This window comes from Trachypithecus francoisi, unplaced genomic scaffold, assembly GCF_009764315.1.
Source record: "Trachypithecus francoisi isolate TF-2019V2 unplaced genomic scaffold, Tfra_2.0 Lachesis_group11, whole genome shotgun sequence".
In the NCBI taxonomy this organism is placed as follows: Eukaryota; Metazoa; Chordata; class Mammalia; order Primates; family Cercopithecidae; genus Trachypithecus; species Trachypithecus francoisi.
Window position 1 is genome coordinate 13848846 of NW_022681456.1, and position 15820 is coordinate 13864665.

Sequence of the window (15820 nt, forward strand, 5' to 3'; positions counted from 1 at the left end):
ATGGCGACACTCTGCCTCTACCAAAAACTAAAAAAATTAGTCAGGTGTGGTGGCATGTGCCTGTAGTCCTAGCTACTTGGGAGGCTGAGGTGGGAGAGTCACTTGAACCTGGGAGGTGGAGGCTACAGTGAACCAAGATCACACCACTGTACTCCAGCCTGAGCCAAAAAAAATTATTCTCTTCTAGTTACTTGGAAATATACAGTAGATTATTGTTTACTAGAGCCACTCTACTGTGCTGTCGAACAGAAGGTCTTAGAAGAAAGTTTCCGGTCCAGACCCCTGGCAGAGAGAAAGAATGCTCCCTGTTCTTTCTCTCATTCCCCCTGATACTCCTCAGACCCAGGACCCTGAGAGGAAGCACACAGAGGCTCTGTACAGATTCTCAACAGCATAAGCTCCAGGCTTCAGGCGAGAAATTTCAGACCTGCAAAACCTTCCAGATGAAACAAGCTGTGCTGGGTCTTCTTACTTCTTATTCCACTCTCTGCTACTATGAGAGCTCAAGTTCAAAGACGGACTGAGTTCGGTCATCTGCACGTAACAAGGCTGCCAGCCTGCATAGTGACTTTGTTCCCATTAGGAAAAGGTACTCCTATAAAGATTGGAATGATGGTTACTAGAGACTGGGAAGGGTAGTGGGAAGTGGAGTATAAAATAGGCATGGTTGCTGGGTACAGAAATGCAATTAGAGAGAATAAATGAGATCTAGTATTTGGTAGCACATCAGGATGACTATAGTTAACAATAATTTTTTTTTTTTTTTTTGAGACAGAGTCTCGCTGTGTCACCCAGGCTCACTGCAGCCTTTGCCTCCTAGGTTCAAGCAATTCTCCTTCTTCAGCCTCCCAGGTAGCTGGGATTACAGGTGCCTGCCACCAAGCCCGGGTAATTGTTTTTTGTAATTTTAGTAGAGACGGGGTTTTGCCATGTTGGCCAGGCTGGTCTCAGACTCCTGACCTCAGGTGATCTGTTCCACCTCAGCCTCCCAAAGTGCTGGGATTACAGGCATGAGCCACCGCACCCGGCAGAATGAGCAATAATTTATCTTATTTTATATTTAAATATATTAAACTTAGTTATTTTAAATTATCTTATATTTTAAAATAACTAAAAGAGTGTAATTGGAATGTTTCTAACACAAAGAAATGACACATGCTTGAGGTGATGGATGCACAATTACCCTGATTGGATCCTTACACAGTGTAAGCCTGTATGAAAACATCACATATACCCTGGAAATATATACATAAGAATTACATTTTTTAAAGGAAAAAAAAAAAAAAAGGTGCGCCTTATGGGTTAAGAATTAGGAAAAGCTGCCTTTTCTGGCCAGACAGATTAGAAAAGAGATAGTACACCTTTTTCTGGGCTGAAGCAGTCCTGAATCTGTATTCAGAGCTTGGTAAATGGAGGGCAGGGGGTTTTGGATCTCCCAGTTGCTCTCCATGCTGGTCACCCTCTCAAAGGGCACAACCAGCATGACATCGTGTCCCTAGCGGGTACATCTGGAATGAGTAAATCGTGTCACTCCATCTGGCCTGCTTAGAAGATTCCTCTGGCACAGAGGAGGTGGTAACCTGAAGACATTCATTCCTCCTTCTTTTCAGCTGAACTCTACTTGGTATTGTCTTTACAAGTCTTGCTGGGCTCTGTTTATCCTTCCAGGTGGTCGGAGCATTTTCACAAGGCCATCATCAGAGATGTTCAGATAGTTTAATGGTCTCCTAAACCCCAGACTCTACCTTGTCCAGAGCTCTCCATTCAGTCCACATGAAGAGGAGGAAGGAAGACACACCTGAGGGAAGCCCAAGACAGGATGGGAGAGGTCTGACCGTGAAAGTGCAGAGGAGACATTAGAGTTGTGAGCTTCTGATGGGCTGACAATAGAGGCCTCTCATGGTCTTGCCTCTGCCCTTCCATCCCTGGGTATTGCCGTCCTAGTCAGCTACTCTTTCTGGCACATAAAGCGCAAAGAGTCACCGCCCTCCGACCTTGATACAACAGGATGGTTCTCCTTTGCTTCTCTCTGCCTCCTTATTTATGTAATAGGCCTCTCATAATTCATCTTTGAAGAGCTCCTCTTCATGCATTGGGAGTTTCTCTCTGCGCATGCAACTGCTCTTTGTCCCAAGACACTTGTTAGCAAGAGCCACTCCAGATCCTCTGTCATCTGGTAATAATGCCCTCCAGGTACCCAGGACCCCCTTTTAAGAGCTGGAGCCCTCACACCAGGGTTCTCTTCTTTGGTCAAATTTTACCTCTTCTTCCATCTCAGCCCTCACCCTCCATGTTGTCTACATAAAAGCCTACTTTTGGGGTTATGGCATGAAAATCCAGCTTCTACAAGATCTACTTAATGATGAAGTGAAATAATGCCTGTCTAATCTGGATTCTTAGAAGTCGAGATGGAAAATGAGTGCCAATAACTTGAGAGGAGAAGGAACCTCTCTAGTGGAGTGTGGAAATGGTGTAGAGGAGAGAAGGAGCCAAAAAAAGATGCATTATCAAACGAGGTATTACAGTGGGCAGCGGATGATTAATTTTGGTGATGACACCCTGGGAACCAGTGTAGAACACGCACCCCAGAGTTAACCTCAACCAAGGAGTGAAGGAGCTGGGATATTCATACACCAGTTCCCCATCACTCACAGGTTGAAGGTTGAACACTGGAGCATAAATTCTTTAGTATGTCCAGACTGCCAAACAGGCAGAGAAAATAGTTTTTGGCAGCAGAGAATACCATCTGGAAGCTGGAAGTCAGCCACGTGCCCCGAAGTGCAGAGGGTGAGGATCTATATATGGACACTATCTGCTTCAATACCCCAGATCAACACTGGAAAACCGGTGAGCCGAGTTATGCTTTGTTTCAGACATGCTTTCTTTAGCTCCCTTAGTATGTCGGAAGTAAATTGGAATTAACTGCCAACATTGGTAGAATGAGGAGGTTTCACATAACAACCCCATTTCCAGTTTCTGTTGAAAAATAAGATCTGGCAACACTGGGCCCGAATCCCTGACTGGCAAGAATCAGCTGAGAGTAATTACAGCTTCCCCTTTTAGATGGGGCATGAGATCTCCTGACCCCAAACCCACGAGATCATTGTACTCATATCTATTAGCTGCCTGGCCACCAAGACATCTAAGTTGGAGACCCTCTGTTTTAAAAATTTGTTGCTACTCTGATCCCACTGTAAGCAACATAAACCCAGTACATTTTGTATGTTTCATGTCTTCCCTCCAGATCTGTGAAGTGAATTGCTCCATCTCTCCCATCTCAATCTGTTTAATCCCTCTTGGACCTTCGTCACTGAAAGGAACTGGGAGACCAGATCCATTAAACCATATCCAGACCTCAGAGTTATTATAAACTCCTTCTTTCTGGGTCAGGGTAGTCAGTCTCAGACTTTTAAAAATTTATCTAAAAAATTTTAAATACAGAATGCTTTTCATGAACTCAAGGCCACTGGGGGGAAGTGAGCAAATATTTCCCTTTTTACTCCCTCAACCCCCTCCAATGTGAAGCTCCAGTATCTCCTCTCTCTCTCTCTCTCCACTCCAAAGCTCGCCTCATCTCCTTCTTCCTTAATATACTCAGTGTTCACATTCAGGTTTTTCTAATAAGTAATTAAATCCCCCCACCACGAACTCCAGCTCCCTGGCGTTTCACTGGGAGTCTCTCTCAGCCCTCTGGGGAAGCCGGCGCTGCTATTTATTGTTTTTGTTTCAAATCATTATTTAATCAAGAACGGGGAAAAAAGGCAACCTCTCACTTACACTTCAAAATTTAATTTCAGCTGAATTCCGAGATCAAGAGGCAGCACGGCCTAATAGGTTACAAAAATACAATCAAGAAGAGAATTCCAATTAAACTGAACAAGTCCATTTACTGAGCTTCAAATGGCCCCATGGAGAGAGACGGCTATAAATTTTTTTTTTCTTCCCTGCCATATGGGGGACTGGAAATTCTCATGTGAGTATGGAGCTGTATGGCAGAGCTTTTAGCTAGAGGGTTCTGGTTATTCCTAAAAAAAAAAAAAAAAAAAAAAAGCTTTTGTTTCACAAAGACATTAAGTTTATTTTCCTTTCTGTTGTTCATCTTCCTTAGTGCACTAATTAGGAAGACAGCAAAGGAATGGATTCATTGACCTGGTGGGAGTTCATCTGGGAGGAGGAGGAGATGGAGAAAGAGAAAGGAGACGTGCCAGGCATTGTGGGAAGATGACAAAGTCCTTTAGGGCTGGGGCTATGCCATGGGGCTGTCCACTGCATTGAACCTTTGGTAGGCAGAGGTGGTCTGGCCTCCTTATTCTTTTCCTTAAGCAGGAGCCAGAGGGAATGACAGCTTCAGGCTCACCCTTTCTTTGAAGCCTCTCCTGAGGACCCCTTGCCCACCTGTTCTCAGAAATCCCCACCTGGACCCAGTTAGACACATTTTCACCAGCCCAAATTGAAACAAAAAAAAGTAAGTTCAATATAATTAGTTTTTCATCCTGCTAAATACTTTCGATTTAAAGACTCATTTTTTTCTTCCAAGGTCATGTCTTTCCTACTTGTTCTAGTGGTAAAATCTGCCTTCAGTGATAGAAAATGGTGGTTTTCTTTTTTCTGTCCTTCCTTAGCAAAAGTAAAAGTTGACAAAGCTATGTCACCTCCCATTAAACAAAACAAAACAAAGCAAAGCAAAACAAAACAAAACAAAAAACAAACAAAAAACCAATGGCCCAGAAAATCCCCAAATCTCATCTCATCCACGTTCTGTACTTTGGTTCCTCTCTTCTCTCAACTATGATGACGGTATTAAACGTTGGATGTTGAGTCTCCCAGCTGGGCAAGAGCTCAAAGGCTTTGCAGAACATGCAAGCACCTGGACCAGGGGTCAGAAGGCCTGGGCCATCCAGATTCTCCCTCAGCCCCATTTTCCCTGTCTACAAAGTGGGAAGCATATTCCCATCTTGCCTTTCTCCTGGGGTTGGTGTGAAGTTCACCTGAGATCTTGGATGGATTCAGCTTTTTGAAGCTAGAGATACTCTGAGAACATCATATCTGGGTTTATTTGGGATAAGTTTAGTAAAGCTGCTATGATGACAAAAAATATTATGGCAACTAGCATACATTAAGGGTTATGTCCCAAGCATTGGGATAAATTTTTTCACATAGAGCATAAGCCACATGAGGGCAGGAGAGTAGATGCTTCATGTTTATTTTTGAAATGAATGGATACCTTATCTTACTCCATCCTCATAACAATCCTATAAGTAGGTATGATTATTATTAGCGCAAGGCACAGATAAGGATACTGAGGCCCAAAGACATGAAATGGCACAGAGGAGGTCATGTAATTAAACACGTGGACTCTGAGGTCAACATGGACCCTGGATTCAAACCCTAGCTTCTCTGTTGAATAGCTGCCTTTTACTTAATTTTTTTGGGCTGGGGTTTCCTTATCATAAAGTGGAGATATTCGGGGAAGCTCCATTGAAAAGCTATTGTAAAAATAAATGCAATGATGATGATACATGTAAACCAATTGGCCTAGCACCTGGTGCATAGTAGGTGCTCAGTAGGCATTAGTTATTGCTGTCACCCAGGGTCTCACAGGGAGAGATCAAGAACTCCAGGGTGCCCAGATCTACTCCAAAGCTCATGTCTTAATCACATTGCCTCTTCCAGTTTACACATTTCATGAGATCCTCTTTTATGGACTACGAGTTCTGCTTTTATTCTTATTATTTTTGGTTTCGACATCTGTACAGGTTTTTGTTGACAGGCATTAGCAACTATTGGCCCAGGCTGAAAGCAAGAGGAGGAAACAAGAAACCTGCCATTGTCTTTGGCCCAGCTCCAGTCTTGATCAGCCTCCTTCTAGATTCCCTCTCTGGTTATGATAGACTTGATAGAGAGCCCCATACCACAGGGAAAGGGCTTGGCTAATCCTTGGAGCCATGAGTCTCTCCATCATCCAATCCACCCTCCCATCATCCAGTCCACCCTCTATGCCAGCTATCAGGGTAAGCTTTCAAGGCACAAACCACAACTCATAACAGTTACCCTTTCTCCCAATTTGGTTACATTCCTAGGCACCAACACCTCACAGGGCCTATTTTCCCATCTTCAAAATGGTGATAATAATTGCACCTACTTCAAATAACTGTTTTAGGTATCAAATGAGGCAAAAATTATGTCAAGTATGTGACAGTGCCTGACACATAGTGGTGTTTTCCTCTCCCTCTGTCCATCAACCATTGCAACCCAATGAACTCCTATGCATCCTTCAAAGCCCAGTTCAAATAATCCTTTATTGGTAAAGTCTTCTCAGACATCAAGACAACATTGTCTGGCCCTTACTCTGTGCTTCCATGACACATTGTAGTTGCTTTCATCACTGCCAGGAGTGACATTCACAATATTCAATAACTAGTTGGTTGTGGGTACTGCCCCACCACAAAGGAAGCTGGCTTTGACGCTGAAGGGAAGTAGGTGTCACTTTTCAGTTTCAGGATTCTGAGAAGATCCAGAAAGTGCCAAGGAAGAGGAGGGATGGCTAGGTTGACTGGGGTTGGGTGAGGTAGTGACAGGGCCTATTTACCAACTGGCATGAAAATATTTGAATATTTTAACAACTGGAGAAGGTACTGGTACTCCTGACTCAATCCCAGCCCTAATTACAAAACAATCACACTATATTGCAGCATTCTTCTGACTACTAGACTGTGAGCCCCTGGAGTTCAGGAAGAGTAGTATTTTTTTTTCTTTTTTACAATCTATCTGCCTCCCCAGTGTCTTGAACAGAGATGGTGGAGTGAAGATAAGGACCATGTGTGAGGCTGTGAAGGGTCTCTAAACTGTCTTGGGATTCTCTATTTGGATTTGGGTGCTGACCAAGCAAGAGAGCCTCAGGTCACCTTTAGCTCACCAACTAAGATTTCCATTAAGAACCAACCCCAAAATTTTCATATTCATATATGTAAATAAGTCCCTTGATCTTATGCAACTGTCCTTGATTTTTTAAAAGAGCTGTGCATGTGAAATACCTGTAATCAAATATGGCATAGACAATCCTTCATGCTTGGGCTCCTCTTTACCTCCAGAGCCCATATCTTGCCCTGGAATTTTATCTCAACACTCAACTCTAATCTTTATTTTCCCCTTCATTGGCTCACCCTTAGCTTTTCAGGTAATTGTTACCTTCTCTCCCCAACCCTAACCCTAATCCCAGTCCCCTCCCCTGTCTGCTAACCTTGTACCCCAATTAAGCATCTGAGCATCAATTGTTGTGCGTTGCCTTTAACTGTTTTTAACTTGTCTGTCTCCCTTCATTGGAAGGCACAGGCTATTTCTTTCTTAGTAATTGGATCCTGAGATAAGTCAGAGCCTGACCCTTTGTAGATGCTCCATAGGTGTTTGTAGACTTAAATGAATGATCAGACAGGTGATTCAATGAAAACGTACTGTTAGCTTTAACAGAGATAAAAACTTGGGGCCAGGACCCTTGGAAAACCTTTGATCCAATCTGGAAATTTCTTCCATCTCTGCTTTTGTAATGGAGAAGATGAGAAAGGGCCATGCATGAGGAGCACTCAAAGAACCAGATCTGGGGCCATGTGATTCTTCCGGGAGCCAGGCAACCTTGAATGGGGCAGGGTAGCCATTTGGGCTACAGCTACCATTTAGAATGGAAAGAAATTGGTCTGGGAAGCAGGGGCCCTGGCTCAAGTCGCAGCCTAGCCTGTGCCTGGAACTATACTACTATTACTACTACTACTACCACTACTATTACCACTGCTACTACTATTGTGGCTACTACTATCATCACTACTATTGCCACCACTACTATCACCACTGCTATTTCCACTATTACTTCTACTGCTGTTACTATCACAAGCAGTAAGCATTATGCAGCATTTACTTCTTGCCTGTTATACTCTAAAACTTTTACTTACATTGTGTCATTGAATTCTCATAACATTCTTATGAGGTAGGTCTTATTGCTATCCTTGTTTTGCAGTTTTTTAGGAAACTGAGACACAGAAACTTGCTCAAGGAGCCACAGCTGGTAAGTGCAGCCAAGATCTGGAATGTTGTCATCATATTTTTTGTCAAGTTTTGCACCTGTGTCAAGTACTGGGCTCAAGAGCTGCCTTTTGAAGAAGAGACTGTTATTATCTCTATTATTACTATTATTATTTTTTACAGATGAGGAAACTACAGCTCAGAAATATTTAAGTAATTAGTCCTATCTCAGGGATACGATGTGACCACAAATTCATAATCCCATGTTTTTAAACAACTCTGCCTTGCCATAGCCCATGTAAATCATTTCCCTTCTGTGAATCTCAGTTTCCTTTCTTAGTAATCAGAGCATTACACTAGCTGAGCTCTTAAGGCCTCTCTTATAGGTACAGGTGAACCCTGGCTTTTAGCTCTTCTGATAGGGCCAGGCTCATGAAGAACAGTGAGGCATTGTACCTCAAAGCCATCAAGAACCCGTGTGTTTTAGGAAAGCAAACTACCACTAGCCAATCTGGTAACCTCCCCAGCTTGTGTAGGTGGACAGACCTAGCTTTTTGTAACATCTTGACAGACATGTCTTGTTGGAAAACCATCCCAGACCTGTAAGAAAGTATAAGCCAGTTGCTTCCCAATGGCACTTTTTAGCTAGGGTCAATTGGGACCTCCAAATGGACCACCATGAATACCATGATCAGGGAGATTAGGCATCTTTTGCTAACTTAAAAACATTCCTCTACCTCTTCATGCTCATATTTCAAATTTATCTTTACCTTTGCCACAATCTGCCTTGGAGACAAGTGGGATAATCATGCCCATTTCTCAGGTGAGAAAGCTGAGGTTGAGAGGGGTAAAATGACAAGTCCAGCCAAAACAAGACTCAAATCCAAGCCTCTAGACTTTCTGTCATGCTGGAAAGACCCCTTTTTAGGATATTTGTGTGAGAGAGAGTACACAGGTGGGCATTTGCCATCTGCAAGGACTCAGTAACCACAGACATCTCTACCAAGAAGGGGTCTGGGGACAGTTGCAGATGGTTCCAGGTAGGCAGAGGATTTAGGTAAAACTAGACCTTAGTGATGCTAGGTGCCTTGACTGGTAAAGAAGTTTCCTGGAATGCACTGCAGATAATTATTGTGTCAACCAGGCCCAACTGTTGTCATTGCTTTCCCTTTCTTGACATGCCCACAAGGACCCCTGAACTTTTCCTTGCTTCCACCTCATCCTTCCTTAGGGAGCATCTACCTGAAAATTTCAAGTTCACATGTAGCTAGAGAAGACAGTCCCTTTCACAGCTGTCTGCTGCAATTGTAGACGCTATCAATGTTGACTCTCTTCCTGTTAATCTGTCTGTCTCTTTAGAGTCTACAAAAGGCCTTCATGTACTTTATCTTATTGGATATTCCCAACAATCCCATACGGAAGTGGTATTTACTTCAAGTTTACCAATGAGAAAATGGAGATTAAGTAATTTGCCCAAAGCCACACAACTAGGAAGTGACCACACTAGGACTGAATTCAGATCCATTTCTAAGTCTCTTGCTCATGGTGTCAAATTATCTGAAGTCCAAATTCCAGCTTGTCCTTGTTGACTTGGGGCAGCACCGCTTAATTCTATTCAATGCTCTGTTGCTAAATTGGATTAACTCTTGCCTTGCTCTGGGGCTTTACCCTAGCCCTTAACCTCTCTGAGCCTTGATTCTTCTTTCCCATCTGTAGAAGGGACTAGTGAGAACAGCTGTGACCTCAACTCCCAAGACCTTGTGTGGCTACATGAGAGGATGCAGTTCAAGAGCTATGACCTCCTTGGAAGAAAACTGTCATATAAATTCAAGGTCATGTTTATAGGTGAAATGAAATCCCAGCTGCCAACCAATGTTGCCATCCAGCTGGCATAAAAGATGCAGACTTCATGTAAAAGCTGGAGTGCCTCTGTTATGTCAAAGAGCCCTTCTTTTCCTTTCTCTCCCAACAAACAAACAAACAAACAAACAAACAGAAAATCCTCCTATGGTATCTTAAACATGTCTTCCTACAGATATCACTCTGGAGACAAGTATTTATTTGTCAGCATTCTCCTGATAAAAGACTGGGTATTCAGTTTTTCTCCCCCTTCCCCCCCAATCCCCAAGCCAGTGTTGCCAAAGTCTGGTGAATGATCATTTGGTTCATCATTAATGAGGTCTGTAGCCAGTGGGATATTTTGTCAGAAATTGAATTAAAATGTATCATACACTGCCCTGAACTTGTGCCTCCATCTCCCCCAAGTGTCGTGGCCAAGGCAGGCAGAGGAGGCTGTGAAGAATACTTACTACACCCCTGGCTGACAGGTAGCCAAGCATCTGGAGGGGTTGATTGGGCGGGCGACTGGACTGGGCCTCAGGGCTGTCCTTGCAGAGGGTCTTGGAGCAGTGGCGGGAGTGCCTTCGGCGGGACTTCTGCCCTTCCTCAGGGGACCGGCCGCGGTGCCTGGGGATAGGGGAGAGAGACCTGAGGGTCTTTTGAAGGGGAGCATGGTAGGGAGATGGATGTGGGACCAACAGGATCTGAGGATGATAAAGTGTGTTTGGGGGTGTTTGTATATGTTCATATGTGATTTTGTTCCTGGGTGTGTCTGCATGTGTGTGTATGAAAGCTGGACTGTGTGTATATCCATTTATTCATTAATTCATCCATTTAATCATCCATCCATTCATCCATCCATCCATCCATTCACCCATCCATCCATCCAACCAAACATTTAGCCATCCATTTGTCTAAGCAGCCATCTATTCATCCATCTAACAAACCATCTGTCCATCATCCATCCATCAATCCAACCAACCATGTATCACCCATCCCTCCATCCTTTCATTTGTCTAAGAAACCATCTATCCATCCATCTAACCATCCATCCATCCATCATCCATCCATCCATCCATCCATTTGTCCACATAACCATTCATCCATTCATCCATCCACCTAACCATTCAGCCATTCATCCATCCATCTACCTAACCAACAATCTATTCATCCATTTATCCACCTATCCATCCATCTATTCATTCCTTTATTTATTCATTCTCTCACTTGTTCATTTGACAAATACTACTTCATGTATCTGGAACTGCTTTGGGGTCTGAGGATGCAGCTTTAAAAACAGAAAAGGTCCCCATCCAGATTAGTTATTCAGTTTAATGTCACTTGTGTGCCTCCCTGATTGTCTGTCATGTGACTATGTGTATGTCTGGGTGTGTCCATCTGTGTTTCCATGTGTTTGTCTATAAATGTAACTGTGTATAACTGTGTGTCTTTGTGTATGTGACTTCGCCATCTGTGAAATAAAGACATCCTGTTGACTGTCACCCAAAACTTTGGTGAAAAAAAATGGCTGACAAAAATGACAGAGATGCCTTCTGCAAGTTTGTCACGTCTAGATCTGGCTGCTTGGTCTGCAGTGAAAACCAAAGGCATGTCTGACTTCTTAGAAAGGGTATGTTTGGACTCTGCATATCTCATTAGTTCTCTGAGCCACAGGAGTAATAAAAATAGCACATTATGGATTTGCACGGTGTGTATAAACCTGTCTTGAAGCAGTTTCATAGTTTTCCTTACAACTTGAAGACATAGACAGGGCAAGGTATTACTTTCCCATTTTACAGACGAGGGAGCCAAAACTCAGATATGTTTAGGGATCTGCCTGAGGTCAAACAGCCTGAAAGTGGCAGAGCAAGGGTCAGGGCAGTTTTTTGGCCCTCTAGGAGCTAGTGCCTCTGGTTCATGCCCTGGAGTGCCTCTGACTGCTCTGTGGCTTGAAAATCATGTTTCTACTGAATGTGTAACCTGTGTGCCAGCTCTCAGTTTGCTTCCATTTCTGCTAGGAAGCTCCTCAGCTCATTGGCACTGGGAGCTCAGATGCCAACACCATCAGGAGGAGATGGGACAGCAGAGGAGGCCTGGGGTAGTGTACATGATGTTAACCATTTATCTAACAGGTAAGTTGCTAGAGCCTTGTATGATTCTCTGGCCCAGGCCAATAGGGCTTAGTTGCCGAGAGATAATTCAGCCTGGGGTGTAGGTGAAGTGCTCAGGCTGTCACACCAACTTGGCACCTATTCCAGCACTGCCGGACACTTCCTAGCTATGTGACCTCACTCAGATCCCTTTGCCCACCAAAAGGCAGTTGTCTCTGCTGTAACAGATCAGAGATGTGGTTTAGCTCATTTGGCCAACATCCTCCAGAAAGAGGCCACCAGGAGTCCACCTGGTACAAACATTGTTGTCACTCCTTGATACCATAGGGAAGTTTCAGGTGTCTCTGTAAGAGGGTGTTAGAAAGAATCCATTATAGGCTTTGGGCTGGTGATAGGTGGCTTGGGGAGCATTTACAGACCTGGAGCTTTGTTCAGAATTGGATGCTGCCAGGAAGTGGGGGTAATTCTGATTGGGTGTCTTCATCAATCTTATCTAGAAAGAGTGAGGACTAGACCGAGGCTAAGGCTGACTGCTGAGGAAGCAGCAGTCACTCATATTAGGCAGGGTAGAGAGATGCTTGGTCACTTTTGTGTTTTGTGCAGTGTTCTCATCTGGGCTCAGACTTGATTACAGAGGGGGCTTAGTTTTGTCTTGAGCAATCAGGGCTGCAGAGTGGCCTTGTTGGATGGTGATATTCTTGGAAATTGTTGATGTTCAGCAGAAACACCAAGGTCTAATCTTGATAGTAGGTACCAGGGGCCTCTTTCTGAAATGCTTCCCACACATCGCCTGGGGAGATTTAAAAATCTCACTGTTCTGGTCTCATCTCATCTGGATTAAATCAGAATGTTTAGAGGGTGGGATCCAGACACTGGCATCTTTTAAAACTTCCCAAGTGATTGAAAAGGGCAGCTGAAGTAGAGAAGCACTGGCATAGCACATGGTGTTATCAGAATGATAACAGAGAAAATGTATTGAAACTCTTAGCACAGTGTCTGACACAGAGCAGGATTTGGGTAAATATTCCTCTCCTGCCTTCTCTTTCTCCTTCTCCCCCTTCTACGTTCTCCTTCTCCCTTTTTCTTTTCTTTTTCTTTCTTTTTTTTTTGAGACAGACTTTCACTCTTGTCACCCAGGCTGGAGTGCAACAGCAGATCTCGGCTCACTGCAACCTCCATCTCCTGAGTTCAAGCGATTCTCCTGCCTCAGTCTCCCGAGTAGCTGGGATTACAGGCACCTACCACCACACCTGGCTATTTTTTGTATTTTTAATAGAGACGAGGTTTCACTATGTTGGCCAGGCTGATCACGAACTCCTGACCTCAGGTGATCCATCCACCTTGGTGCCCCAAAGTGCTGGGATTACAGGCGTGAGCCATTGCACCTGGCCCCTCCTCCCTTGTTCTATAGACATTCTGCTTTATTTGGGAAAAGTGGGGGCAGGGCAATGAAATTTTAAATCTCCCCTGGTGATGTGAACAGAGAGTCAAGTGTGAGATGCATTTGAGAAAGAAAAAAGCAGCCCCTCACATCTGGAAGCTGGAGGTCTCAGTGTCCCCATTGAACATCAACAATTCCAAACACCAACAAAGCCCCAGTTCTTATTCTTGCTCTTCTCCTTCCCTTCCTGCTGCTTCTCATCAACAAGATGCCTTCTCAGGCTGGGATGACCAATGTATTAGCATAGAGAAGGTCCAGGTTAGGAGAAAACTGACTTGAAAAGGCGTTAGAATGAATCTGCTACTTTGCACTGCTTGGTTTTACATAGTTTGCTTAACTTCTCTGTGCTTAGAGTGGTCCCTTAGTGAGAGTGCGAAGTCTAGAGCCATGCTCCCTGATTTCAATCCTGTCACTTAGTTGCTAAGAGACTAGCAAATTCCTTAACCACCCCCCCATGCCTCAGTTTTCTCATATTTAAAATGGGGATAACAATAATGCCCACTTCTTAGGGTTGTAGAGAGGATCCTGCAAGTGGATGCACAAAGAGCAGCTAGGGCCCGGCAAAGCGGCTCATGCCTGTAATTTTAACAGTTTGGGAGGCCGAGGCAGGCGGATCACCTGAGGACATTTAAGAAAGCCCTTTGTAAAAAACTTTTTTTTTTGTTTTTTGAGACGGAGTCTTGCTCTGTCACGCAGGCTGGAATGCAGCGGCATGATCTCGGCTCACTGTAACCACTGTCTCCCGGGTTCAAGCGATTCTCCTGCCTCAGCCTCCAGAGTAACTGGAATTATAGGTGCCCACCACGACACCCAGCTAATTTTTTTGTATTTTTAGTAGAGACGGAGTTTCACCATGTTGGCCAGGCTGGTCTCAAACTTCTAATCTCGTAATTCGCCCACCTTGGCCTCTCAAAGTGCTGGGGTTACAGGCATGAGCCACCATGCCCGGCCTCTCCAGCCCTTTCTCTACAGGGAAGTGGTGCCAGCTGCTGAGTGCGAGGAAGCGGGCCAAACCCTGTGCTGGAAGTGTGGAGGCAAAGCTAGTGTTCACAGTGTCTTAGCCTGGGCTCGGCTGTGGCTGACAGAAGAGGATCCTGGGGCGAGGGGTTACCTGCTCTCACAGCTTGAGGGGCGGGACTCCGAGCTCTGGGACCGCGAGGGGCAGCGGTGGTGGCGGTGGCGGTGAGACTTTCGGGGCCGGCTTCGAGATCTTGGGGGGATGAGAAGGAACGAATCAGAGGAGAGGAGAGAGAGAGTAAAAAAGGGAGAGAGAGAGATTTGATCTTGTGACACCTGCTTTTCCCTTGCACTCAAGTCACCATCCCTCCCGAAGTTCTCCGTCTCCCTCGACCCCATGCGTTAGTCCAGCTTCCTGCCTGGGTGTTGGGTGGAGGGTTCCGTACCCAATGGTGCTGAATATGGGTGAGCAGAAAGGGGTCCTCTGGAAGGAGTGTGGATGACTCAGGGTCCTCCCCGCTCCCCAGATGACACCCTAGGCAGAAAGTCACTTCCCTGTGTCTCCTCTGCATCACCCATGGCAGATGCCTCAATGTCACAGAGCTTCAGGGGTCATTCAGGGAGCATAAATGTGTGAATCAGCCAAACATGAACACAATATCAAGTGGAGGCTTGAGTTAAAACAGAAGGAGCTGCTTTGCCTCCAGAATATTTGTGTGGTGATTCTCTGATTTTTCAAGTGAATGTGGAAATACAGATTTTTAGGTAAAATATTCCTATTTTAAACGGAAGCTCATTTTTTTAAAGGCACCTTTTTGGGCAAATGAAATACATTTGCAGAGTAAATTAGGCCTTCGGGCTGCCAATTTATAACCTCAGACCTGGAAAATTAAGTCCAGGTTCTTAGCATAGAATCAAAAGCCTTTCAGGATGGGCTACAAACCTCTTCAAAAACAAAAATTAGAACAACAACAATTACTACCACTACCACTAACAATGGTGTTACTACAGGTTAGTTCAGCTACTTCTAAGTAGTAATAATTCAGAAATAGTAGTGGCAGTGGTAGTGGTAACTGAGGATATATAAAGGACGTCAATGGTTTGGGCCAAACAAGAAAGCCAGTGGGAGTTAGAGATGATTCTATTGGGACATAACTTGGTTATCTCAACAAAGGACTCAGGGATTCTTCTAATGTAATCATCAGACCATATCCCTTCCCTGCTTAAAACTTTCCCATTGCTCTCATATTGAGTCCAAACTCTGATCCTGAATCTCAGGCAGCTTCAGGAGCTAGCCCTGGCCTAGTTCTCTGGCCTCACTGCTCATCTTCTTCTGCCCTGGCCTGGTGGGCTAAAGCAGCTCTGAACTGTATGTATGCTGGCTCACACATTTCCCAGTTCATGATGTCTTAGGGATGATGATGATAACGATGGTGATGACGACAGGTAACCTGCATAT

The 15820-nt window shown here is 44.5% G+C and overlaps 1 protein-coding gene across 2 annotated transcripts in view; it reads right to left on the reverse strand.

Annotated features, from left to right (window-relative positions):
* The window catches only part of SRRM4 (serine/arginine repetitive matrix 4), a 178854-nt gene that overhangs the window by 20523 nt on the left and 142511 nt on the right, over positions 1 to 15820 (reverse strand). For both annotated transcript variants that reach the window (XR_004439550.1, XM_033220426.1), the window contains exons 7-8: positions 14516 to 14614; positions 10323 to 10479 (exon numbers count right to left, since the gene is read on the reverse strand). Coding sequence is in view for 1 of the 2 variants with exons in the window: in XM_033220426.1 (XP_033076317.1) it covers positions 10323 to 10479; positions 14516 to 14614 (256 nt within the window). In the remaining variant the exon portion in view is untranslated. The remainder of the gene's footprint in view (positions 1 to 10322; positions 10480 to 14515; positions 14615 to 15820) is intronic.